Here is a 9,058-nt window from a genome sequence, read left to right as displayed (position 1 = left end):
AACTATATCCTAGGGGGAAGGTGAATACGGTCGCCATCGACGCGATCAATCCCTAAATTCGGTCGGATTTGAGTAAACTTTCCTTTGTCAACGATATGAGTCCCTACTTAAATTCAACAGAATTTTGACATTGATAGTCCTGATAGCGACCCCCGGAGGTTCACCTTCCCCTAGGGTATAGTTCTGGTCGAGGCGACGACCAGAGGCCGTCGATAATGGGCTTGAGGCGACGAGTATGATAGGAGGACAGAGAAAATTGGGGACAAAAGATCCAATTTCATATTACGAATATAAAAAATACATGACTTTTTTTGTCAAGAAAATACTTAAAAAAATGATATAAAGGTAAATAATATGATGGGACTAGGAAGGGAGTGTGTGCGAAAATCTACGATTAAAAAATAAATAAAAGATTATAAATATATAATTAAAAAATTAAAAAGAATTAAAATTATAAAAAAAACTGATTAAAAAAACAAAAAACAATAAAATAAAACAAAACAAAATAAAACATGGAGATAGGAAAAGCACTGCCACTCAATAAAAATAAAAAAAATTATTAAAAAGTAAAACTGATAAAAACTAAAATTAGTTAAAAAATAAAACTTAAAAAAATTAAATAAAAGAAACGTGAATGAGAGGAATAAGGAAAAGGATAGAATGGTAAATATCATTGAATTTTATGGTGGGTCGGGGAGAGGAGGGATTCAGCGGGGTGGGAAAAGCAGCTCTCCCTAATTATTACCGCTAATAAGAACTTTTAGACAAGATTAATCAGAAGCCTCCTCGCCCTTCTCGTTAGGGTTTTAGGGTTTAGCGTCCTAAACCCTAAATCTTACTAAACCCTTCTCTTCATTTTCCGTTCACTGCGCAACCCCAGCAAAGAGCTGGATGTGACGCCACGTCTCATGATTTCCCATCAAAAGCGAAGGCTGGCAAACCAATAACCTGCACTTCTTTTTGAGCTCCGTAGTAGACTAGAGCAGAGTCCCACACATGGCCTTGCCTGCCATCACCACCACCACCACCGCCAACTTATCAAAATGAAAGCTTTCGCGCGCCTCAATCCCACCCCACTGGCCAGTGCACGACAGGTTGATTGAGCCCACCAAAGCGAAAAAGCAAGAAAAAGCTACAGTGAAGTACGGTACAGGATAAGCAGAGCACGGTGCCCCGCTTACCGGAACCACCGCCGGAGGTCCGCAGTCGACGACGGCGACGCTTCGCCTCCGACGCTGTCGTTGCAGGAGGGCGAGGCGTTGGATCGCTGCTCCCCGGAGAACCAACCCGCAACGCTCTCGAAGCTCGGGCTCCGCAGGCTCTGCGGGCACCCGTATGGGTCCGGCGCCAGGAAGGACAGTCGCTTCTTGGCAGCGACACCGACGCACCTCTCCGGCGTCCCTGGACGCTGCCTTGGGGCGCTCAGCGACCGCACTCGCGCCTTGGCAGACTCCGTCGCCACCATGTAGTTCGGCACCGCCACTGAATGCTGATGCCGCCGGGGGGTATGAGCGGTGGAGAAGCTCCGCTCCTTGCGACCGGCGCGGGGACTCTCCGAGCGGACCTGCAAAGGGCGCACTTTGGAGGGTGATGGCGTGGCGGGGGATCGGTGGAGGGGGGGAGATGGGTGCCAGGCCGGCGGCGTCTGACGGCGAGGACTAGGGGAGACGGCGTAGGAGAAAGGGCGAGCGGTGTCGATCTCCAACGTCTTGATTGGATCACGGTACTCTGCGGAAGGGCGCCTGCTACTTGGTCTGTTGTCAAAGGAGGACCTTGACGCCATCCAGCGGTCCATCCACCGGGCAGGCCCATACTCTCCCGCCGAAGCCGCCTCGCCATCGAAGCCATCCTCCAGTGAGGTGTATAGGTTCCGGTCTGATCTCCGAAGCTTAGGTACAACACGAAGGCACGTCGACGTCAGACACGGACCAGAGGAAAACAGAGGAAGCAGAAGAGAGGATTTGCCTACCTGATGCGAGAAGGCGTATGACAGCGCCCTTTCTCGCTTGAACGCCGCGTCCCTTTGGAACCGAAGCATCGCTTGGATTTCTTCCATCGTTCTCGGGCGATCGTCCCAATCTTCAGTGAAGCTACTCCCCTCTCTCGAATTCTGAATCCGTCAAGAAGCAACATAACGAGCAAGAAGAGTTCAAGAAAAAGAGGAAACTAGTAGTTAAAACTTGGGTTACCATGGACGTCCTATCTGCTAGGTGCAGATACTTGGAGTCGCAAAGAGAAGTGTCGCAGCTGAAGGAGGAGGACGACTCCTGAGCCAGCCGCATCCGCTGATCACGCACCCTTGCCTGGACCCTTACCAGTGCTTGCATGCAGCGCAGCGTAATGTTTGCTTGCTTGCGCACGTTGTGGCCCCTCACTAGCGCTTGCAGCTTCACCAGCCCCTTCAACGCCCGCAGCGCCCTCCTCGCCTTCCATCAAAATCCAAGTTTGAATGATGAAATCAAGAGAAAGGGGGTGATGGCGAGGAGAGACCGAAGAATGCAAGTACCAAGTATCCTCGAAAGGCGGTTTGGATGGCGACTGCCGCGCAATGCTCCTTCACGAAGCTAGAGGAAGGCCTGGTGAGCCGCACCACCTCCGCGGCTGCCTTCGCCGTCGCCACTGCCGCCTCCGCCGTCGCCGCCGAAGCGACGGCCAGCGCGATGGCGTGCCTCTGCTCCGCGGAGACCGCCGGCACCACGACCGCGGAACTCACCTGCTGTTGCTGCTCTTGCGTCGAGTACGGCTTGCCGAAGATCCATCGCCCCTTTTCCCTCCTTCGCTGCAGGATACAAAAAGATGTCACCTTTGCGGGAGCTGAACGCGGAGAACAAACAAGACACACACAGAGACTCACACACAAAATCTAACCTTGTCTTCGTGGTCGTCTTGGTTGGGTGCTTCACGTTGCCTGGAGCTCTTCTTATCGGAATCCTTAGTCGGAGATCGAAATGCGCGTTTGACGGCCGTGAGCCAAGAGCCGCCACCGCTGCTCTTCTTGCCCATGAAGAAGATGAGTTCCGGCACCTGCAGCTACGCCGATCGACACGAACCGTTACCGAAAGATTCCCAAGACCTAAAGAGGGAGCATGCATCAACAGTGAAGCCAGGGGAGAAATCACCAACTGGTATCACGCGAGCATAATTTTGCAGGGTGGTTCTTTATCGTCGGAGGGAGGGAATAGAAAGAAAAGCAGAGAGAGAGGCAGCAGCTAGCGTGACAGTCCTTTTGGCTTGGAGGATAGCGACATTGGACTCGGTTCACGAAGTGAGTCAGACCGAGTGAGCTCGAGTGCCTTGATTGGACCCACAATTTGAAATACCAAGAGGCCGGACCGGACCTTAGACCTGGATTTGGAATCCTACTGTTTAACACTGTTCGAAATCATAACTCGACTTGCTAATTAGAATTCTCCACCTGCTTCACTTGCTCATTGGTTTGGGTAACTTTTGCCATTCCTTTAGCTATTGTGGAGCCCATGAAAGTGCTCTCTCTCCCACCTATCCGTCTCGATGCCCGGACAGAGAGACCGAAGAACAAACTTGATAGATTAACTTACAAATAAAATAAACGAGCGCGAATGAATTTACTAATTTCTATTTGATTTTCTGTCTATTTATTTTCAACCTTTTTTTTCACCAAACATTGCGCCCACCCAAACAGAGGCACGCCCGGAAATCTTTACAGCGATGGAGGGTAGTTGCCGTTGCCTGTTGCCCCCCGCCCATTCCCTTTTTGTGAAGTTAATTTCCGTCTACTTGTCTAATTAGGGACCATATATACATACCATCATCATCAACAACAACGAGAACAAAGACAACAAGATCGTGGCACGTCCATGTCTCAATTTGTTAATTGATCTGACACAAAATATATTATCGTTAATTATATAATTTCTGCACTACATAAATAAGCTTGATGATCACCCACTGCCTTCCCCAATATTATCGATCGGTCCTTCGCTCTTCAGCTCTTGCTTCTTAATTCATTGATCAGCCGGGCAGAGGTAGCTTGCTAGCTAGCTAGAGATCATGAGCATGATCCAAGTGAACGGCCAGTCTGTGGTGCCGCCGGGCTTCCGCTTCCACCCCACCGAGGAGGAGCTCCTCTCCTACTACCTCCGCAAGAAGGTCTCCTCCCAGGAGATCGACCTCGACGTCATCCGCGACGTCGACCTCAACAAGCTCGAGCCATGGGACATACAAGGTTAATTCCGTTGGTCGATCGATTGCAGTCGGATCAGTTGCGTTGCAGTACTTTTGTGTGATCGTCGATCATGATGCATGTATGATGTAAATGTCTGCAGAGAAGTGTAGGATCGGGTCGTCCACGCCGCAGAGCGACTGGTACTTCTTCAGCCACAAGGACAAGAAGTACCCCACCGGCACGCGGACCAACCGGGCAACCGCCGCCGGCTTCTGGAAAGCCACCGGCCGCGACAAGCTCATCTACTCCGGCGCCCGGCGCCGGATCGGCATGCGCAAGACGCTGGTGTTCTACACAGGCCGCGCCCCCCACGGCCAGAAGTCCGACTGGATCATGCACGAGTACAGGCTCGAGGACCACCCCCAAGACCTCATCCACGTAATCATTAATTCTCATCTAGTGATTTTATTTCGCGATTTATATGTGAGTAATTGATTAACAATTTAGATCGGCGGAGCGGAATTGGGAGAAACGACGTCGATCAGTGCCGGTATTAATGATAATAACCAAGAAGAAGGGTGGGTGGTGTGCCGGGTGTTCAAGAAGAAGAACCTCCACCACCACCACCACAGAGTACCCAGCGTCGATGCCGGCGCCAACAACTCTTCCTGTGTTGGCAGCCCCGGCGGCGACGGCGGTGGCGCATTGGATCAGATTCTCGAGTTCATGGGTAGATCGTGCATGAAGAGGGAACGCGGTGGGAGCTGCAAAAGTAAAGGCGCCGTCGACGATCGGCGGCCGAGTGAAATCGCCGGTGGCGGGCTGCTGGAGATGTTCATGAAGCTACCGGCGCTGGAGACCCCGATCGTTGACAGTAACCCGTACTGCGTCGCTGTAGATGGATCGTGCAGCATGAGGACGGCGGATGCGGAGCCGGCCGCCGACGACTGGGCTTCGTTCGACCGGCTTCTTGCCTCGCAACTCGACGGCGGCGAGGAAGCTTGCTTCTCCTTTGACATCCACTCGCCGGTTGGCAGAATAAGTGTGGAGGAGAATGAGGAAGGTGCGTACCGTCCACGAGAGGATGGCGATCTATGGAGCATGACGAGGACAGCGTCGACGATGTCGATGTCGGACAACATAAGCCGTGATTCTCTGTAGAAGATACGGCCGGTCGGAAACTTATATAACTTTGAAAATTTAACACAGAGCGTGGCAAATTAATTAAAATATAATTACATGAGGATATATAGATGAGTGTGTATTGAGTGAAAATACATGGAATTATTCTAATGATTTATATATACATATGTATTGTTAATTATATGATATGATTTATTATTCTTAATCATATATGAGTGCATCCTTAAAGTTTTGTTGTCTTCGTGCATGGTGTAATTACTAGTTTTCTGGGAGAAGATGGTAATGGAATGCATAAATATAATTATATAAATATACTAACCATTTAGTTAAGTGTTTGATTAACAAATAAACTCAAATTAAAATATATGCATATATTCATCAAATTAATCTGCTTTAGCAGTTAGCACAGTGGTGCCTTCCTCTTCCACAGACCGTGAAAGCTAAAGAAAAAAAGGGAGGCCATTATTTATGAATAGCTATCAAGGTACATATTGCAGATCTTTTTCGAGGCAAATCTCCATGTTCAAGAATGAGAAAAAGTATTGCCTGTTTGTTGCGAGAAAGTGATCAGTAGGCCACACGTCTTTAAAAAGTTAATAGATTTATTATTTTTGCAGTTGATTTTTTAGAACATGTATTCGTTTCACTCACCAACTTTATATTTTCTGCAGTTGATTTTATTTCATCAAACGAATTAAGGATTAATTAATAGTACTGCTGTTGTTAATGCATGGCTGGCGTAAAATGATAATTAAAAACAAAGCTTTAAAACTGGGACTAAAGGACCGTCGGCACAGAGATTCCACGCTTTACTCGTCCCTTCCTTTTTGACTATGTAATTCAGATATGACATCCAATCTCCAAAGTATCATTTATCTTGACCTTGTCTTTGTTCAGTATCACGTAGCTAGGTCGTTATGGTTAGCCTTTTTTCATATATATCATTGTATGATTAGACAAGTTAGAACAAAGGAAAAGATTTACGAGCATACATCACAAATTAGGGTTAAATCCCTCGTGCATGCCTTTGGATTAGAAGAGGTCATTAATTGCTAGTGCAACTACAACATTCGTAAGTTCTACGATTCATATGAGCCTCCCTCTCAAATAAGTTTTAACGTTTTGTCTGCTGCTTATATATCGTTAGATAGCATTTCGATATCTCTCAAATTAAAGTAGTAATTTTACACTTAATAATATTGGTGGGATGGTTATGAAGTGTGACATATTATAAATATATTAATATATCGCAGTTGGAAAAACAACGAGATCTTGCGTGGGTTGGGACTAACTTTTAATCAAGTAGTCATTGGATCAAAAAAAACAAAAAAAGGGTAAGTTTTTGGTGGCAACTAATATCCTGATCAAAAACGTCCAGTTAAAACAAAAAAGATTTACAGAAGTTAGCTACAAAAGGATAATGCGCACACTAAAATCATATATAATTTTCACTTCATTAGTTTCAAAATCTCTTTGGTAATCATGGAGTTGTTATCCTCTAGCTTTAGGGAGATGAGTAGTCCTTGAGAACTTTTTAGATGTCAAAAGGAGTTGGTGCATCTTTCATTTCTTATAGAGACGGGAGAACCTTCACCAAAAGTGAAAAAAAAAAAACACTAATCTCTTTAATTTCATGATTAAGCGTGATAGGAGAATTAAACTCATTTAAATATCTTAATTTTTAAAAGGTTTAGGTTGGGCTATACATGGTCAAGGTAATCACCCAGCACTGTCATCAGACTTAGGGTTCTGTCAACATGTTAATCATGAAAAGATAATGTATAATATATAATGATATGGTGGAGAAAGTCATGCACCACGTGCATTGTCAAAGTCAAAAATGAAATTGAGCTGGATGTCAAAGTCAAGATGAACTTAGGTCTGGTCAATATGAGCTCGAATCACATCAAGTTGAATTTGGGTTTGATCAAATTGAGTTCGAGTTAAGTTGGACACTTGATAGAAGATTTCAAGTCAATTCCGTCTGAGTCACATCCAAGTTTGTGTTGGGAAACTGATGCGAGGGAATTCAAAGTGTTCAGATTTTGCATCTTTTGAATTTTTTTAATTAGTAATCCGTTAATTAAGTTTAATTTATTTTTTAAATTATATTTAATCTTATCCTAAATCTTAGGGAACTAAGTCTTGTTAGTTAATTTATCTTAAATCTTAAAGAATAAGTCTAGTTAGTTATTTTTTTCGTTTAGATTTTTTTGAGTGTTTTGAGAAATATATAAACCTATACTTGGATGATATTTAGGACAAGTTATTTTGATAATGAATCAATTTATTTTGCTTAAGCCACATTACGGCTACATATCTTTTTCTTTGCGCTCTTGACTTCATAATAGGTTTAAGCCTAGTTTAGGCTATTCTTTTTTTTGTATTACTTCTCTCTTGTTTTCTTGTTAATCCCTCTACAACTTTATGTCTCAGAATAATATACATATTCTGCTCAGCGACAAAAATATAATATGAATGAGAAATTAAACCTAGATAATTAGATCAAGATTGAGAAATCTGGATCATTGATTTGAGAATGCATAAGTACCCTTTGGATGGCTTAATCTCAACCATTGATTGACATCCAAATGAAGAGACATTGTATCTCTTGGGAAGGAATGCAATCTAAACAATCCAATTCAAGTTGGATGGTTGAGATCTAATTGTACCAAGAGGTTTTTATACCCTTTCATTTAGTATAAATAAGTGTTAGGGTTGTAAGATTGTAAATATAGTCTCACATTTAAAATGCATATGAAAGATCATAGGTAGAAAGATATCTCCATTGATATAAAATCTTTTGGGTAGAGCCCAAAAATAAAATCATGAGGGTTTAGACCCAAAGTGGATAATTTCATATCATTATAGAGATATCTTAATTCTTTTGGTCCTAACAATTGGTATCAGAGCTCGGACTATTAGAAATCTAATCGCCGACTGTGCACAAGAGTTATGGTCTAATCGAGTCATGTGAGTAGAATATTGATCTCGAATAAAAGAAGTGGGGGCTCCCAAATCCGTATCAAGAGGACCAAATACCAGGCAGAAAGGCATAGTTGCGACTAGACAAGGAAGTCCTAATAGGTCGATTGGACCGAGGGGCAAGAAGACCTGGTGGGTCGAGAATCGAACATCAAACGGATAAGCTTTCTGCTTGAGGGGGACCTTATGGTCCTTCGTTTAAGGGAGGAAGTGTTGGGGTTGTAAGGTTATAAATATAGTTCCACATTGAAAATACATGGAAAAGATCATAGACTTATAAAAGAAAGATATCTTCATTGGTATGAGATCTTTTGGATAGAGTCCAAAAATAAAATCATGAGGGCATAAGCTCAAAGTGAACAATATCATATCATTATGGAGATATCTTAATTCTTTTGGTCTTAACAATAAGACCCCTTTCTTTCTCATTTCACTCACTCAATTCATTCCAATTCAAAGTAAGCATTGCATTCCATACTTTTATTTGAAGAGCTCGAAAAGCTTCTTCAGTTTGGAGGTCTTACGATTTATAGTACTGCTATTGTAAGATAAAGTCGTTATATCTTGGGAGATGATTATTGTATTCTGTGAGCATTGCGTGTAGGACAAATTTGTCTTAAAAAGATAGAGTTTAGCTCTAGTCTTGACTTTACCAAAACAGTGTTATACTATCATTCTGTTCATGCTCAGATTGCACTACCACCAGATCCCAATAGTTTGGGTTACCCATGAACTCTGATTCGACTTGACAATTGTTGAAGAGCCAAGAGACATGATTATTGGAGT

At 44.0% G+C, this 9,058-nt stretch overlaps 2 protein-coding genes across 2 annotated transcripts; one reads left to right on the top strand and one right to left on the bottom strand.

The window, feature by feature from the left end:
• Positions 1-933: 933 nt before the first annotated feature.
• LOC121980143 (protein IQ-DOMAIN 17-like) lies at positions 934-3,238 on the bottom strand. The gene is made up of 5 exons (XM_042532109.1): positions 2,869-3,238; positions 2,507-2,779; positions 2,190-2,426; positions 1,970-2,110; positions 934-1,888 (listed from the first exon to the last, which is right to left on the bottom strand). The coding sequence occupies exons 1-5, from the start codon at positions 3,001-3,003 to the stop codon at positions 1,178-1,180; spliced, it is 1,497 nt and encodes a 498-aa protein (XP_042388043.1). The 5' UTR covers positions 3,004-3,238; the 3' UTR covers positions 934-1,177.
• A 722-nt stretch (positions 3,239-3,960) lies between these two features.
• On the top strand, positions 3,961-5,390 carry LOC122000192 (NAC domain-containing protein 43-like). The gene is made up of 3 exons (XM_042554701.1): positions 3,961-4,204; positions 4,305-4,582; positions 4,652-5,390. The coding sequence occupies exons 1-3, from the start codon at positions 4,030-4,032 to the stop codon at positions 5,303-5,305; spliced, it is 1,107 nt and encodes a 368-aa protein (XP_042410635.1). The 5' UTR covers positions 3,961-4,029; the 3' UTR covers positions 5,306-5,390.
• The last annotated feature ends 3,668 nt before the right edge of the window (positions 5,391-9,058 follow it).

This window comes from Zingiber officinale, chromosome 1B, assembly GCF_018446385.1.
Source record: "Zingiber officinale cultivar Zhangliang chromosome 1B, Zo_v1.1, whole genome shotgun sequence".
Lineage (NCBI taxonomy): Eukaryota > Viridiplantae > Streptophyta > Magnoliopsida > Zingiberales > Zingiberaceae > Zingiber > Zingiber officinale.
This window is presented reverse-complemented; position numbering and strand designations above follow the sequence as displayed.